Source organism: Lycium barbarum, chromosome 9, assembly GCF_019175385.1.
Source record: "Lycium barbarum isolate Lr01 chromosome 9, ASM1917538v2, whole genome shotgun sequence".
NCBI lineage: Eukaryota > Viridiplantae > Streptophyta > Magnoliopsida > Solanales > Solanaceae > Lycium > Lycium barbarum.
In genome coordinates, this window is record NC_083345.1 from 20,752,140 (window position 1) to 20,769,603 (window position 17,464).

At 32.9% G+C, this 17,464-nt stretch overlaps 2 protein-coding genes across 2 annotated transcripts; both read right to left on the reverse strand.

The window, feature by feature from the left end:
- Window positions 1-1,118: 1,118 nt before the first annotated feature.
- On the reverse strand, window positions 1,119-3,331 carry LOC132611740 (uncharacterized). The gene is made up of 3 exons (XM_060326121.1): window positions 2,858-3,331; window positions 1,303-1,518; window positions 1,119-1,172 (listed from the first exon to the last, which is right to left on the reverse strand). Exons 1-3 carry the CDS (start codon window positions 3,329-3,331, stop codon window positions 1,119-1,121), a joined length of 744 nt encoding a protein of 247 aa, XP_060182104.1.
- A 3,302-nt stretch (window positions 3,332-6,633) lies between these two features.
- On the reverse strand, window positions 6,634-9,102 carry LOC132610891 (uncharacterized). The gene is made up of 2 exons (XM_060325296.1): window positions 7,773-9,102; window positions 6,634-7,618 (listed from the first exon to the last, which is right to left on the reverse strand). The coding sequence occupies exon 1, from the start codon at window positions 8,891-8,893 to the stop codon at window positions 7,844-7,846; it is 1,050 nt and encodes a 349-aa protein (XP_060181279.1). The 5' UTR covers window positions 8,894-9,102; the 3' UTR covers window positions 6,634-7,618; window positions 7,773-7,843.
- Window positions 9,103-17,464: the final 8,362 nt, after the last annotated feature.

A 17,464-nucleotide genomic window follows, 5' to 3' on the forward strand; every position in this document is an offset into this window, starting at 1 on the left:
ATAGACAAATAGACTATGTACACACAATGTCCATTTGCCGCCTACCTATGGTTGGTTTGTGGAAAATAACAATGCCAAAGCCTTAATGCACTTTATCCTATTTATTTTATAGTTCTTTATTACTAAATAATTTTTTGTAAGGAATTTTTACTTTTATAAATTCTATATTTAACCCCCTTTTCCCCCTAATTTATATTTAAAAAATTTAGACGTCCCTGGAGAAAGAAATTAGATGGCCTAGATTTAAAAGTCTGAATTGTTACTTCATCCGTTCTACTTTATTTACATAGTTTGACTTGACACGAAATTTTAAAAAATAAATGAAGATTGTTTAAAATTTGTTACAATAGAAGTATTTAACATACACAGAAAAATAAAGAAAACTGCACATTTTAAACTAATAATTCAACATGTAGTTTATTTCAAAAATAAATTTTTTAAAAGTAAATTATTAAATTTCACCATGTATTTGAGAAGTAATCATATGAAACTGTAGCGTCGTTTTAAAATGAAACTGCACATGTACTATTTTTAAGTTTTTAATAATAATATTGGGACCATTTTATTGACATTTCAATATTCCTACTCTCTGATAAAAAGCTAAGGTTCTCCAAACTCCAGTTGGGCTATTAGCACGTGAAACTTTTAGGTGGACGATGTGTACACGATGCGACTTTTCCGCGTACCTAATGTTGATAAAAGTATCTCTCTCATCAGTCATCATATTATCCTTTTCTTCATGGTACAAATGGACAATTTTCTTCAAATTACTAGTAATAAGCCTCAAATTATTTATTGTGGTGATTAAAAAATAATTATTTCAAATTATTTACCGTTTAGAAATTCAATATACAATTAATTATTATTTTTTTATTTTACTCTTAGTATAATTTTATAATTAATAAAAATAACACCTAAATAAATAAATATTTAATGAAGAGAAATTATAACTTAGTCATAAGATAAAAATAATCAAATACTCCACCCAGCTAATATTTTATAAAAAAAAAAAAAAAGACAAAAATAGAGGAAATACTATTTTTAGAATATCTATTAATAAGTGAATTGACTAATTTTCACATGTCACTATCACCTAGTACGAATTGCCGCAGGAAACACTAAACGGTCGTTACGGCAGCATTAAACCCCACGACGTTAGTCTGCTTCAACTGCTGCACCAACAAAGCCGATGAATCGTTAACAGACGGCAAAATGTTAGTTGTCCGTTTGTAAGCACCTAACCACGTGTTTTGCATGAACCGATTTTTTCTCCAAGGATAGCCTAGCACCGTCACTCATTACCTTCAATATACACTTTAACTCTTCGCTTTTACCTACAAAAAAATTCGGCGATGACTTCAACAACTGCTCGTAATGATTGGTAGGCCTTGCTATCTCGACCTCTGCTGCAAAATCAAGGTCAATGACGTAACGAGTATTATTATCCGATCGGATTACGTCAATGAACTCGTAATTTCCTGCCTTAAGTCCACCAGAACTTATCCGATCGCATTTTGTCTTGCATATAGCAGTATTATAACCAAAAGGCTTAATACCCAGATGGACCCTTAAACTTGGCATGTTTTGTAAGATAGGCATATAAACTTATAAGGTGACCAGATAGACACTTAAACTTACTCAAAGTGTATTTTTCAAGTTTTTCAGTTGTTTTGAAAATAAAAACTATATTTTTCAAACACTCACAATTTTCATGGCCAAACAAGCCCTGAATATATCACAAAATATTTTTTTTTAAATGCAAAAATAAGGCAAACGCATATACATGAGACTATAAATGTGCACTTAAACCAATAAATACTCGCTAATCGCAATTTTGCAGCTTTCAAGTAACTCGGTTTTTTTTTTACACTTGAATAATTAAAAAACAATAACTTTAACCATTAAAAATCCTTAAAAAAAGAAATTTCAAATTAAGAAATTTATTTTTTTTAAGGATTTTCTTCTCGGCTTTACAGTTTTCTTAATTTGAAATTTCTTTTACACTTGAAATACTGAACTTAGAAATTTCTTAATTTGAAATTTCTTTTTTTAAGGATTTTTATTGGTTAAAGTTATTGTTTTTTAATTATTCAAGTGTAAAAAAAAATACGAGTTAATTGAAAGCTGCAAAATTGCGATTAGCGAGTATTTATTGGTTTAAGTGCACATTTATAATCTCATGTATATGCGTTTGCCTTATTTTTGCATTTTAAAAAAAATATTTTGTGATATATTTAGGGCTTGTTTGGCCATGAAAATTGTGAGTGTTTGAAAAAAATAGTTTTTGTTTTCAAAACAACTGAAAAACTTGAAAAATACACTTTGAGTAAGTTTAAGTGTCTATCTGGTCACCTTATAAGTTTATATGCCTATCTTACAAAACATGTCAAGTTTAAGGGTCCATCTAGGTATTAAGCCTAACCAAAACCCCTAATAGCCTGTTTGGTCAAGCTTATTTTTCCCCCAAAAGTACTTATTTGAAAAAAAGTAAGGTGTTTGGCCAAGCTTTTGAGAGAAAATAAGTGCTTCTGGGGAGTAGCAGAAGCAATTTTTCAGAAGCTAAAAAAAACAGCTTTTGCCCAAAAGCACTTTTTTGAAAAGTATTTTTGAGAAAAATACAAATAGAAGCACTTTTTAAAAGCTTGATCAAATACTAATTGTTGCTCAAAAGTGTTTTTTCAATTAATTGGTCAAACACAAACTGCTTTTCGCTAAAAGTGCTTTTTTGAAAAATATTTTTTAAAATAAGCTGATTTTAGAAGCTTGACAAACAGACTATAAGATATGTCATTACATTTCGCCGTAGGATCGGTTTATTCGACTTTAGAATGGAAAACAATTTCAATGCATCGTTAACCTTAGTCGATACCGAATTCCGGAATAAATCCACGTCGCTATAGAAGATCGGTTTTGGCACATCTTCAATCACGTCATGAGTCGAATCGTACATTGTGTTAAGAGTCTCACATCGTTTATTTAAGGGATGGGTGGTCTCTTTAATACGACTTGAACAATCTTGACCTCTTGAGCTAGTTTTAGGGGTTGATTTATGCTCAAGATTCATTTCTTTACACGGTGACACATCTTCATTGTCGGAGTCTGAATCGCTCTCCGATGACGCATTCTCCTCCACGTCATCAGGAAAACCAAAAATGAGATTAGAAAAGCTACAGGAAGCATCATCATCATCATCATCATCAACGGCGTGGGCACTATGTTCGCTTCCGCTACTGAGGTAACAGTTTTCTTGCGGGTCACGTCCAATGATACGAGCTTTCATTTTGTCGTCAAATGGGTCAGTGACTCTCTTCATTCTACCATAAGCTTGCATAATTGTTTTTCGATTTTTTTTAAGAACAAACTAAATTAGATAAGATTTACAAAGAGAATCTGTGCTTTGAGAAAGTGAGGATAGAGGTTTGGTTTGTATGTGGGGGAAGATTAAAACTTTAAAGGGTAGTGAAGGAACTAGAAGGTGCGAATATTTAGGTTTACAGAAATAATCATAAAGGTACCCTATATACTATCGAGGAAGTAAAAAGCGAATATCCGAATGGTAGCAGAGAAAAATAATGGATTAAGAAGTTTATCATACCACATGCCGTGTTTTCGTGCCATCAAGTGTTTCGAGGCATTCGGAAAAACGGTATCCACTTATGTGGCATCCGAATACAACGTCGAAAGTGATCTTAAAGCATATGCCGGAGGTTTCTGCCCACTTGGTGATAAATCTTATTGGCTAAACGAGTCATTTTCAATGATTGCTAACAAGGAGTATATCTGTAAAATGCATGTTAACGCACGAACTCGGATTCCCAATCAAATGGATGGATAAAACATACTCTCGAAGGTGCTCGACGTGTAAGGAGTTTGACCATGATAAGCGTTTGTGTAACCAACGGGTCTGTGGTGGTGCAAGTACCTCTCGTAGCAGAAGAGCCTCTCGTAGTGGAAGAGCCTCTCGTAGTTGAAGATTGTCTTGAATTATGAATGTATTTTAATCCTTCTTGATGTATTAGAATTGCAATGAATTATCAATGTATTTTAATTTTTCTTGATGTATTCGAATTGTCTTGAATTATGAACGGCCAAAAAAAAAAAAAAACTCAAAAAAAAATATCGACATATCCTTAATAATGTAATGCCTTGACTAAATAATAAAACACTTAAATCAAATCCTTATAAAATAAAACACTTAAATCTAACGATAACAAATTTTCAAACAAAACTTACTTCGGGGCACTTTACAACTCCTAAAACAACGATCCAAACGTTTAGATATACTTGATATATTGAGCCTACATTATTGTTCGCAAAAAAAGATATCATGTTCTATATAAAATATTGATATTTCGGAGTTTTGAGACATAACTAATCTTTGGTCAAAATATGAAAAAAAGTTAATTTCAAAACTTTGAAATTATATAAAGTGTGGGAAAATAAAACTAGTACCTTTTGCGCATAAAATTAGTGCGCAATAGGATTTAACGGTGACCGTCACAATTAAGTCCTTTTGCGCATTAATTTTGTGCGCAAAAAATACTTTTGTCACTTTGAGCCTGTTTGGATGGGCTTATGCCTATAAGCTGTTTGCAACTTATAAGCTAAAAAGGATAAGTTGGGGTAGTCTAGGGCTGTGCATGTTAACGGTTAAACCAATAACCCGAACCAATTATTGGGTTATTGGGTTAATGGTTCGGGTTAATGGATTACCGGTTCGGGTTCCGGGTGGTGTTTTTGAGTTATTGGCTTATTGGGTCGGGTCGCGGGTTGACCATTTTTGTTAACGGGTTACCCGATAACCCGATAACAATTTAATTAATTACACTTCTACCCTTTAACTAAGTTGTTGTGCACTGTTTTGCCTTTGTCGCTGCTGCCCAATGCCCACTAGAAGCTGTTCTATGGGTTATTTTCTAAATTCTAATCTATAGCTTAATTATGGTCCTGTCAATAGGGTTGGCGTTCATAGGTAGTTTACTAACCCCTGTAAAGATGCAGACCGTAGAATGATGGAGAAATGTAAAGATGATTAACAATCTGCCCTCTTGATAGTATTAAGACTGAAACATAGTATTGTGTTTTGTTGGTTATACACTTAAGATGCTCTGCTGCCTTGTTTATGTTCTGTATATATAGAAGTCTCAGGTTGTGTTTGCATATGATGTATGTTAAGATTTAAACTCAACTGTTGCTTGTTTATGTTCTGTTTATGGGTTAGGAGTGGTTTTAATATAACATTTTGAAAGATGGTGGCAAAATAACCTTCTTTTAACAGTATTAGTTTTCAAATGAAGAAAAGTCATATATGAAACTACATCCATTTCTTGATCTTTTTGTGGGTTGAAACCCATTGTCAATTATAAATCATGATTAAGCGGGATAAACCTGTCAATTACCTCAATTTTAACCAATCACCGTTCATATTGTGGTCAAGCCATTTTTTTGTTGTGTGAAAGCTTAACGGTTAAACCGATAACCGAACCGATAACATACAAAAACCGATTAACCGATAACCCATTAACCGATATTTTAACGGTTCTTTAACGGTTTAATATATTTACAAACCGATAACCAATAAGTTAAACCGATAATTTTGAAACCCGAACCGAACCGACCGATATGCAGCCCTAGGGTAGTCTAACTTATTTTTTTTGGCTTATAAGCTATTTTCAGCTTATAAGCTGCTTTAGATAAGCTAACTCAAATGGACTCAATTATTTTTTTGAGCTTATTTTAAGCACAAAATGACTTTAAGCTGACCAGCTAAATACTCAAAAAAGCTAAAAACAACTTATAAGCAACTTATAAACAAATTATAAGTCAATCCAAACGGGCTCTTTGTTTTAAGTTATTTTGGATAAAAAGCTCACTTATGAAATTATTTAAGTTGCGGACTCCATGTGCTATTTATAAGTTGTCACTAATAATATTGGGACCATTTGATTACTCTCTGATCAAAAGGTTGTCCAATGGGGCTGTTAGCACGTGAAGCTTTTATCTTAATACGATGTGTACACGATGTGACTTTTCCGCGTACCTAATGCGGATAAAAGCAGCGCTCATCATATTATCCTTTTCTTCGTGATTATAAATGGACAATTTTCATCATATTAATAAGTAAAATTTACACAAGTATCTTGCGTTTTTGAAATACAGTGAAATATAGTGTGGCTGTTGAATAAAAAAAAGACTATATTTATGGCAACAAAAATCTTTTTCAAATTATATGGTAATTTGTATTAATAGTTCCATGATTCACGCAAACCTCATGAGGTTCCATTACTGCTAACGTCTCTCTATCAAAATCACTCCATTAAAAAAAATGCTGATTTTTGTTGTATTCGGTTGTATTTCTCGTTTTTGAAATACACGAAAATACAAAATTTGGGAGAGTAAAAATAGGCTGTATTTATAGAACATATTCTCTTCTTTCATTTTAAATGGTAAGTCAAATTAAATCAACCATGTATTACGCATAACGACTGAAGTTCCATAACAACCCATGTTTCTCTTTCCAAATTACTTCATTCAAAACTTTTAGAAATACTTCCAAATACAGAAAAATATACACTGAAATACAATGAAATATCGTTTATTGTTTAAGAAATATAAAAATGTAATATGCGTATATACAATGGAATACAATGAAATGTATTAGAAACTGTTTCGTAAATTAAAAATACATTGAAATATAGCGAAATATACTGAAACAGTACACTGAAATACACAGAAATATACTAAAACAGTACATTGAAATACAGCGAAATATACTGAAATATACAAAAATATACTGAAACATCACAACCACAAACCCTACCGAACCACCACAACAACTGGAAAAACCCTCCTCCTTCCTCTACCGCCTTTCTTCGATCCACCACTGTCCTCCTCTACTCCAAAAACCATACCGAACCACCACCAAAAACCATTAATACATGAAGCATATGGAGTTCAGATCTGAAGAACTAGAACCTTAAGTTTTTTTTTGAGTTTGGAGATGAAGATGGTAGTAATAGTGGTGGTGGTGGTGGCTCCGATGAAACCCACTGCTCCCTCTTTATCAGATCTGAGTGTATTCTCAGATTTGGCGTCGGTCCACCACCGTCGCTGCCACCTCATCATCATCAACAACATGAGCAATGGCAGCGGCATCGACAACTTTAGCAGCCGCGCGGAGTAAAGTCATGGTTGTTATTCGACTAGGAAGCAACAACAACTTGTACAACAACGATGTTGCTACAGTTTCTACAAGCTTTAACGCTCAGTTGCCTCACGAAGTTTGGCTGAAGGAGAAGAGAGGCCGGAGATAGAGAAAGGGAGGGAGAGAGGCGGCAGTGAGGGGAAGGGAGAGAGGAGAGATAAATTTTTTTAGGGTTTGGAGAAAATAATAAATCTTAAATGTGTAGTGAGGGAGAATAGAGAGGTACATGTATTTCAAAAGTTATTGGACCAGTTATGAAATGTAATTTTGAAAAAATAAAGCTACAAAAATTAAATAAAAAATAAGGTAATTATTATTCATAAATAAGTCTTAGAGTTAGTTATAGCAAGTAAATTTTCCTATTAATAAAATCTGCTTCCTCGATTTCAATTTTGGTGTACGGAGTCCAAAAACCTGCATCAAATCTTGTGATCAATTAAATATGCATGTAATTTTTTAAATTTTATGATTTTAAATTTGTCAAAGAGAATATTAAAATTAGAAAAACTTACTAAATATAAAGGAGATACTCATATAAAGACTAAAGAAAAAAAGGTAAAATACTTACATTGGAACGAAAAGATTAATATTTGAACTCAAACTATTGATAAGTGAATTTGACTAATTTCCACGTCACTATCACCTAGTACGAGGTGCCGCAGGAAACACTAAACGGCCGTTAACAGCAGCATTAAACCCAACGGAGCGGCACTTAACGACGTTAGTCTGCTTCAACGGCAACAACAAAGCCGATGAGTCATTAACAGACGGCAAAATGTTAATTGTCCGTTTGTAAGCACCTAACCACTTGTTTTGCATGAACCGATTTTTTCTCCAAGGAGAAATAAGTAACTCTTTGCTTCTCAAGGATAGCCTAGCACCGTCACTCATTACCTTCAATATACACTTTAACTCTTCGCTTTTACCTACAAAAAAATTCGGCAATGACTTCAACAACTGCTCGTAATGATTGGTAGGCCTTGCTATCTCGAACTCGGCTGCAAAATCAAGGTCAATGACGTAACGAGTATTATTATCCGATTGGATTACATCAATGAACTCGTAATTTCCTGCCTTAAGTCCACCAGAGCTCTCCCATTTTGTCTTGCATATAGCAGCATTATAACCAAAACCCCTAAGATATGTCATTACATTTCGCCGTAGGATCGGTTTATTCGACTTTAGAAAGGAAAACAATTTCAATGCATCGTTAACCTTAGTCGATACCGAATTCCGGAATAAATCCATGTCGCTATAGAAGATCGGTTTTGGCACATCTTCAATCACGTCATGAGTCGAATCGTACATTGGGTTAAGAGTCTCACATCGTTTATTTAAGGGATGGGTGGTCTCTTTAATACGACTTGAACAATCTTGACCTCTTGAGCTAGTTTTAGGAATTGATTTATGCTCAAGATTCATTTCTTTACACGATGACACATCTTCATTGTCGGAGTCTGAATCGCTCTCCGATGACGCATTCTCCTCCACGTCATCAGGAAAACCAAAAATGAGATTAGAAAAGCTACAGGAAGCATCATCATCATCATCATCATCAACGGCGTGGGCACTATGTTCGCTTCCGCTACTGAGGTAACAGTTTTCTTGCGGGTCACGTCCAATGATACGAGCTTTCATTTTGTCGTCAAATGGGTCAGTGACTCTCTTCATTCTACCATAAGCTTGCATTATTTTCTTCAAATTTTTTATGTAGAAAGTATATCAGATAAGATCGACAAAGAGAATCTGTGTTTTGAGAAAGTGAGGATAGAGGTTTGGTTTATATGTGGGGGAAGATTAAACTTTAAAGGGTAGTGAAGGAACTAGAAGGTGCGAATATTTAGGTTTACAGAAGTAATCATAAAGGTACTCTATATATTATCGAGGAACTAAAAAGCGAATATCCGAACGGTAGCAGAGAAAAATAATGGAGCAGGAAGTTTTTCTTTTAATTATTTAGTCTATTTTTACTTGTTCAGTATATTAAAAATGATATTTATTTTTATTTATTTATTTAAAAAATCAAGAGTTAATTTATTATTTTCATACTTATTTTATATTTATTATTAATTATTGAGTTGAAAATTTCAAAAAAATATTAATAATAATTTTTAAAGTATATTTGATTGATTTCAAATATTTAAATTATTTATAATAATTGGGATGATATAATGGAGTAAATTTAAAATTTTATTTATTGCTCTTAATGGGTGTTTGAGTCGATACAGACAAGTAAAAATGAACGGGGATTATTAAAAGCGAAGAGATTGGACTGCCTTTGCTTTTATGTGTTTTAATAAAAGGGCCAAGTCCGAAAGGGTGGAACGTAGAAGATTGTGAAGAGCATATCCAAAGGCACCACAAGATTATTCTCTGTCGTATATGGCTTAGTATGCGGATTGTGCCACGTAATATACGAGTGTGTGAATAATACTTTAGCACGAGAACCGAACGTGTTGGTTAAATTAATTGAAAGGCTCATCGTATGTTAGGTTTGGTTTAGAGTGTGTGTGTGCATATATGTGTGGTGGGTCTGATATGCCTCTTCGGAATTTCAAAGGTTGAAGACATTACTACTTAATAGTCGATTGATGCCTTTCGTCGTCTTTACATATTGTTTCATCCTATAAGGCTGCTACATGTGGCAGTGCTTTTTACTACATATGTTTTATTTTTGACCTTATGGCTCATTCATCTTCCCACCTGGGCCTTTCTAATTGGACTATATGAATATTATTGGGCAATTTGCACGATTTCCCTTCATATGGACTAGTATAGATAGAGAAGAGAGAGACTTTGATAATTAGGTTGAAGAATGATTAAATGCTTGGATTTTGGGATTAAGATGCAGTCCAGTACAATTCCATCCAATATTGTCCGGTGGGGTATCTGATTTGTGACACGTACACCAATGTAATTTCAATGGATAAGATATATTTATTTTAACTATGGCCTATGGTTAACTTCCTTCTCTCACTTCTATCTTCCCTCTTCGTCTATTCTCTCTTCTTTCCCCGTTCATCTATTCTTCTTTTTGGTCAATTTCAGTGATGTCTAACTTGTGTTTACTTCCAAGCTTCATTTCTATATTATAAAGAATGTCAATCAGGCTTATAAGCTAAAGCATTTTTTTAATTTATACATGAAAAGTTCAAGTTTATTTCTTGATTCTTTGAGACGGAAGGATTATACATCTTTCATAGTTCAATTTCATATTCAGTGCAAAAAATACCCTGATATCATTTAGGACAATATTTCATACTATATTCCTGTGAAATCATTTTATCGAATGATGCCTCCATGGGCTTCAAATATTTGGAAACCATGGAAAACAACCAATTACCAAATCTATAAAGTGCAATGAAAAAGGAAGAGAAAGAGAATAACTCGAGAGTTCTAGGTTTTGAAGGAAGTAAGAACTGGGGAAGAGAGAAGAAAGGGAAGAAGGTTAAGAGCTTGTTTGGTGTAGTCCAATTTTTTTTTTTTGGCTTATAAGTTGTTTTAGATAAGTTAAGCCAAACAAATTCAATTAATTTTTTTAACTTATTTTAAGCACAAAATGACTTTAAGCTGGCCAGCCAAACACTCAAAAAAGCTGAAAACAGCTTATAGGCAACTTATAAGCCAATCCAAACGGGCTCTAAAAAGAGAGATCTTGCCTGGGTTACATTTTGGAAGAAGAAGATACAAGTGAGAGAAGGAGCTAATCATAGTTAACATAAATATATCTTGTCCATTGAAATTACATTAGGATACGTGTCACAAATCGGATGCCCCACCGATCCATACTGGATGGAATTGTACTGAACTGAATCTTAGTCCTGGATTTTGATTTGGGGAATGGACATGACATTGATATTGAAAAAAGTGTTCTATTATTTAGAAAACTGACAGGTCAGATGATCCAGAACTTTGGAGAAGGCCAATTGTTAGATGGCCATTATGACTTGAGTTACAAGTTAAACTCGTTTCCTTTAGCCTGTGTTGCAAATATTTCATTTCTTTTTCTGTTTCAAAGGGACTAGTGCTAGACTGCTAAGTGAATTACAAACAAATATTGGATCAAGCTTTTGCTTCAATTACAAGACATAAGTTCAGTTGATACACAAGTATTTGGCCAAACCTAATATCCAGCTTACAAATTTTTAAAAAAAAATATTTTGCGTCTCATACCAAAGATAATTGTTTTTTTTTTGTCTCACAGTTTAGTGGACTCAAAATTTGTGAACCGAAAAATATAATAATTGGGTACATAAATTTGTGAAATAAAAGAAAGTTTCACACAACTAATATCAAGTATTTAATACACATAATTTTTTATTTTTTTTTGAAGTTAAGAAAAATTTATAGGGCTTTACCGCTTTACAATCATCACGGATTTGGTATAACACGTAGGGTTTAATTTGAATACTATATATTATATTCTCTAAAATATTATATTAATTTTATTATAGTAAATGTTAGATATATTGCTAGGTTTTATGGAATACTAACATAATTTTAGATATATTTATCCAACATATTGATAGTATATCTTCTTTCTTATTGTAAATGTTTGACTTGAATACTGGTAGGTATATTGTTAGATTTTCATTGGAATGTTTACGTATTTTAATAGCATTCCATTCTACCATATTTTAACCGTATATGCTATTTTTCATTTCAAAATGCTGGTATGCGTTGCGTTTTAATTGGAACACTAATATACTTTAGTATGTATTATATTTTATTCTAGTATATGTTGCTATACCGTTAAGTTTCAACAGGAATGCTAACATACTTTACCAGTGTACAATTGTTAGTTTATAGCACTATTTTGCAGCAAATTCTTGATTTTGCAATATTGGGATTCTTCCCTTTGTTTTTGATCTAGATAGTTGCTATGTTCTTGTTTCTTGCCATAGTAAAGTAACCTTTCGTGCTAGACACTCGCTTTTTTGCGTGGGTAAAAAGTCCTGAAGAGAAAGATGCATCTCGGGGGCGGATAGTGCAACTTGATATTAAAATGGGTACACAATGTAGTTAGTTTGTTGTTATTTGACGTAATTACATTAGTTAAACTAGTGAAGTAGCCCGCGCTTCGCGCGGTACAACTACGACATTAATATGTAAAGGATATAACTGATCTAATTATAAATTTTCTCAAAATTATTTAAAAGTTATAATATTCTTTTTTTTTGGTTTCTCGTCGAGTGTTCGGTATTTATATTGGAGTTTGATTAAGCTGCGTAAGGCCCCATTCGGGGAAAAGCGCTCCCTAGCAAGGATTTTTTTCATATCCAGAGCTCGAACCTGAAACTCTGCTTAAGGGAGGAGCACTCTATCGGCTACCCCACATCTTTTGGTGGTATAATATTCTCTATTAAAAAGTAGACTTAGATGAACTGAGTTTTTTCCATTATCAAAATTTTTAAAATAGAGAAATGAAAAAGTATACGTACATATAAGTTTTATAGACATTTTTTTTATCTAAAAACTTTTGTTGGCTTCAGATCTAAAAGATCAAATTTAACATTTTATGTTAATTTATTTTTTGACACTTACTTTTATATTTTTCTCTATTTTTCATTCTAAACTAATAATAACAACAACAAAAGAAGAATGAAAGGTAAAAATAAAGTAAAACTGAAAAAATATAATATGAAATTCACTGAGTCAAATCGTAAGAATCTCGTATATATTTAGTCCTATCAGTTTTCCTTTTATTTTTTCTCTATGTTTTTCATTTTCCTTCTTAATTCCCTACCCGCTCATTTTCCATAAAAATGTCAAATTTGTCTATGCCCAAGTGGAGGAGAGCAATGTAAATTCAGTATATAATTACAATTATTTTATTGCATATACAAAAATACTTCTTAAACAATTCAACACTCAAAAATATTTGAGTTTTCATTATTCATTTATATCTCTCACACCAGAACATGTTTGTCGATTGTCACCGTGGGATACTCTTGTTGTCTTGTACTTTTAGTTTATAACAATTTTGAGAATACAATTATTTGGATTAGTTTCTTAAACAAAACTAAAAAGTTTAAGTTTTTATTTATTTATTTCAATTAAATATTTTTAGAAGATAAAATCATAAATAATCACTATTCTATTAAACCATCACTTAAACCTAAAATATATTAAAACTTATCACCTATGACAGAACAAAGAAATTATTTCAGCAAAATATATGTACTACCAAATTAAATGGTCTGATTGTGATTTTAGTTTTTCAAAGAGCGACGGAGTATTTTGGAAAAAGAATAACTACTAATAGTTAAAGGATACACCATAATGATTGAAATAAGCAGATTTTACAACCTTCCATTGCTACAACCATCTTTTATCTTCCTTCTTCCTTTTGAACATAAAATTACCGCAAATCTACATAAAGACGAAAATGAAGTATGGAATTGCATTTGTAACTATTTGAGATTATAACATTACACAAACGACTTCGTATTTACCTTGTCTCTTCCGTCTATATTTTACTTCTGCTTGAATTACCTAAGAACTCAAGGAAACTTCTTCATCCTATAAGCGGACAAAATAGAAAAAAAAATCGGGTACATAATATTAATTTTGATAAATGGTAGAAGAAAATCGAAGCATATTTAATTGAATCATAGTTCCTATACTTTTGCTAGAGCATGGAACGGGGAAAAAATGCAACAATCAAAATTTGCAATAGCACAAAAAATAAACAGAAAGATCTGTAATAAAACAAATCAAACTAATTATATTACAAACAAAACAACAATGTAGGGAAACAAAATAATCCAGCAGAAAATAATATTACTCCCTCAAATCGTTGGCAGAATTAAAGAACAAAATATGACTCTATCATATGCAAGAATTTAATTGGATGAACAAAATGCAAGTGGAAGATCATTTGCAACGTTCTTTTGTCCAACTTAAATAGCAGAAGAATTGATCATATGCTCTATTGATTAAGAATTAAAAAAGAAAACAGTTACAATGACAGCTAACGAAAACAAACGGATAGAGAGGTGGAGGTAAAGGTGTATTAAAATAATTAAGAGGTGTAATTAAGAGAATTAAGAGAGTGGGTTTTGAATTATTTAGTAGATAGCATATTGATTTTAAAATGAAAGAAAATCCAAAAAAATGAGAGAAAAGATAAATAGCATTCTAGGCCATAGAGAGGTGCCACATCACCTTGTCTATGCCTAGCTTTATATTATATATAGATATAAAATGATGTAAAGGGGTCATCTAAATGGAATGGTTGTCAAAATTATCCTTAGAAACTTTAGGCCCGATATAGGGTGTAGGGTTGTGGATCATTATTAGGCCCATCCATTCTTCACGCAGCTCACAAAAGGTCGAGGGGAATTTGACGTGGGAATACAATTGGGAAATCTACATGGCATAACTAACTCTAGTACATATTTAGATTTGATAGCTATAGTTTAGACTAATTACATCCTATAGCTAATTGTAATATGTTAAATATAATTAATAGCTACATATATTTTTAAAGTAGAATATTTTATTATTACTGCCATCATCACTGCCAACTCAACCCAACATTACGCCACTGCCCTCCCATCTCTCTCTCTCTCTCCCCTCTTCCCCCCACTGCTCCGGTGAACCGGAGCAGACCGTGCTCATGACGACCCAAACCACGAACACCACCACTGTAAAATCCCCACAAACTCCACACCACCGCCACTACCAGCCCCTTCCCCTTTTCCCTTTCTTCTTCGGCATCTTCTTCTCAGATCTAAGTATTTGTCATCTTCTCCGGCGTCTTCTCCGTTTTTTCATTGTTGACACTATGGTGCTTGTCCTTTTATTATTTGCTTTCTCGGCCATCGGACTTTTCCAGATCTAATCGAAAAATACATTGTATATTCCAGATCTGACAGGAAATGTATTTTTCAGATCTGACCGAAAAATACATTGTATTTGTTGTATACATACCGTGTATACAGTGAATTTGAAGTGTTTACAAATGAATACAGTGAATTATTTCTTGTATTTAGTATTTGAGTGTATTCGTTAATTATTTTAGTGCAAAATTCAGTGTTTGGGGGTGTATTTTAAAGGATATTTTCTTGTATACAACTGATTTTAAATATAATAAAGTGAATATAGTATAAAAGTAGCTACAAATGAATATAGTTGAGTTGAATACATTTGACTTGAGTACAACTTAGTTGAATGCATATCACTTGAATACAACGAAATCTGAACTTGAATACAGCGAAATCTGACTCAGTCGAATTTTGAATACAATCTGCTGTAGCGCGTGAATACAATCTACTGCAGCTACGAAATGTAATTAGCTAAAGTGTAGCTATGCCAAAAAAAAAAAATCCCTCAAAATGGGGCAATTTGCAGGATTGTCCTTCGCTGGGGGTGGTCTTTAATTTTTGTCCCTCAAAATGGTGGTCTTTAACTTTTGCTCTTCAGGCAAAATTTTAGCAAAATTCTGCCTTACGGCAGAATTTGCATGGGTAGAATTCTGCCTTACGGCAGAGTTTCGCAAATTCTGCCTTGCGATTTTTTTTTTTTACTGAGCTAGGGTTCGAACCCACAATCTTGGAGTATTAGATGAAGGGCAAAAATTAAAGACCACCCCAAATGAAGGACAATCCGCGCTAAAAAAAGCTCAAAATGTAGTCATTTATGTAAGTTCCCCAATACAATTTGCACAAAATAGCCCAGGTTTTAGTTTTTGGCATTTAATAGCCCAATAATGTATATCAGATAATGTACATCACACAATGCATACAAATATCGGTTCACATTATATGCTTATTATTCTTCTCTTTGAAATATACTATGCTGTTTAGACAAAAGAAAATGTTAATTTTCTGAAATATCTACAAGGACAGACTAATTTTCAAAGACAAATAACTTTTGAATCTAAACTTTCTATTTTTACAATTAGATACAAGTTGTGTCCAGGAAAATAGATTAAAATGGGAAAATTGACGTGGGAAGGGAGAGAAAAGTGCCAATTTTTTAGGCCTATGTTTGCAAATATAATTCTTGGCTAAAAATATGTCATTAGTTTCTAAGGAATGTATATAATTGTCAATTGCCGCTCGAGAAAGGGCACCGGACCGTGGCCCAACCCAATCCTGCAGGCCTCAATCTATATCCAGGGGGTCATTTGCACTTTTTCTCCTGTTTGTGTTGGTCTTTAAATTTTGTTCCTCAAGATAAATAATTTTTTAACGGGGCATAAGTTTGTATTTTCGTTTCATAATATTTCATAAGTTACATGGGATCCCTTAAAAAACTTCACGCCGCTAGACATAAATTCAATTTTGTAGGACAAAAATTAAAGACCGGTCCATTAGAAGTATAAACCATTCAATTTCTTCGTATCCAGGCCGTGCATTCACCAGTCTAGCTATTGTCCGATGATTCATGGATGATTTTTGCCTTTTTTCTGAGCGGATTGTCCTTCTTTTGGGTTGGTCTTTAATTTTGGGGAAAGAACACAAATGTCCATTACGCATAAAATAATGTGAAACTTACATAAACAACTATCTTTTTATAGCTTCTAACAATTTATAGCTAGTTTTTCTATATTTACAAATCGTAGCTAGTTTTTGTTGTATTTGGTTGTATTTCGCGTTTTTGAAATACAGGGAAATACACGAAAATACAAAATCCGGCAGAATTCTGGCAGAGTAAAAATAGGCTGTATTTATGGAACAGATTCTCTTCTTTCATTTTAAATGGTAAGTCAAATTAAATCAACCATGTATCACGCATAACTGTTGAAGTTCCATAACAACCCACGTTTCCCTCTCCAAATTACTCCATTCCAAACTTTTAGAAATACTTCCAAATACAGAAAAATATATACTGGAATACAATGAAATATGGTTGATTGTTTAAGAAATATAAATTTGTAGTATGCGTATATACAATGGAATACAATGAAAAATATTGAAAACTGTTTCATAAATTAGAAATACAATGAAATATATTGAAATATACTGAAACAGTACACTGAAATATACTGAAACATTTTATCAAACACTTGGTGAGCATGAAGCTCGACAACTCTCATCGGAGGTGGAGTATGCGTTGGATTCATGCTGGAGGGGCAGTAGAATAGCGTCGTTATCAATGAGAGAAGAGATTCAACAATTATTAACGAAAAACATATAGCAATTCGATCAAAAGAGTAGTTTAATGGTGGACGGGCGTTGAACTTTGAGGGCGTGTTGATGCACTGCACTTTCTTCGCCTTCACTACTATCCTTACAGTAGAAATTCTTGAAA

Excerpts from the sequence above, each read along its gene's own strand:
- LOC132610891 (XM_060325296.1), bottom strand. The coding sequence starts at position 8,893 with ATGCAAGCTTATGGTAGAATGAAGAGAGTCACTGACCCATTTGACGAC.
- LOC132611740 (XM_060326121.1), bottom strand. The coding sequence starts at position 3,331 with ATGCAAGCTTATGGTAGAATGAAGAGAGTCACTGACCCATTTGACGAC. Across the intron at positions 1,519-2,857 it reads GGAATTCGGTATCGACTAAG|ACAAAATGCGATCGGATAAG; the intron begins GTTAACGATGCA and ends GCTATATGCAAG. Across the intron at positions 1,173-1,302 it reads AGTTAAAGTGTATATTGAAG|CAGTTGAAGCAGACTAACGT; the intron begins GTAATGAGTGAC and ends TTGTTGGTGCAG.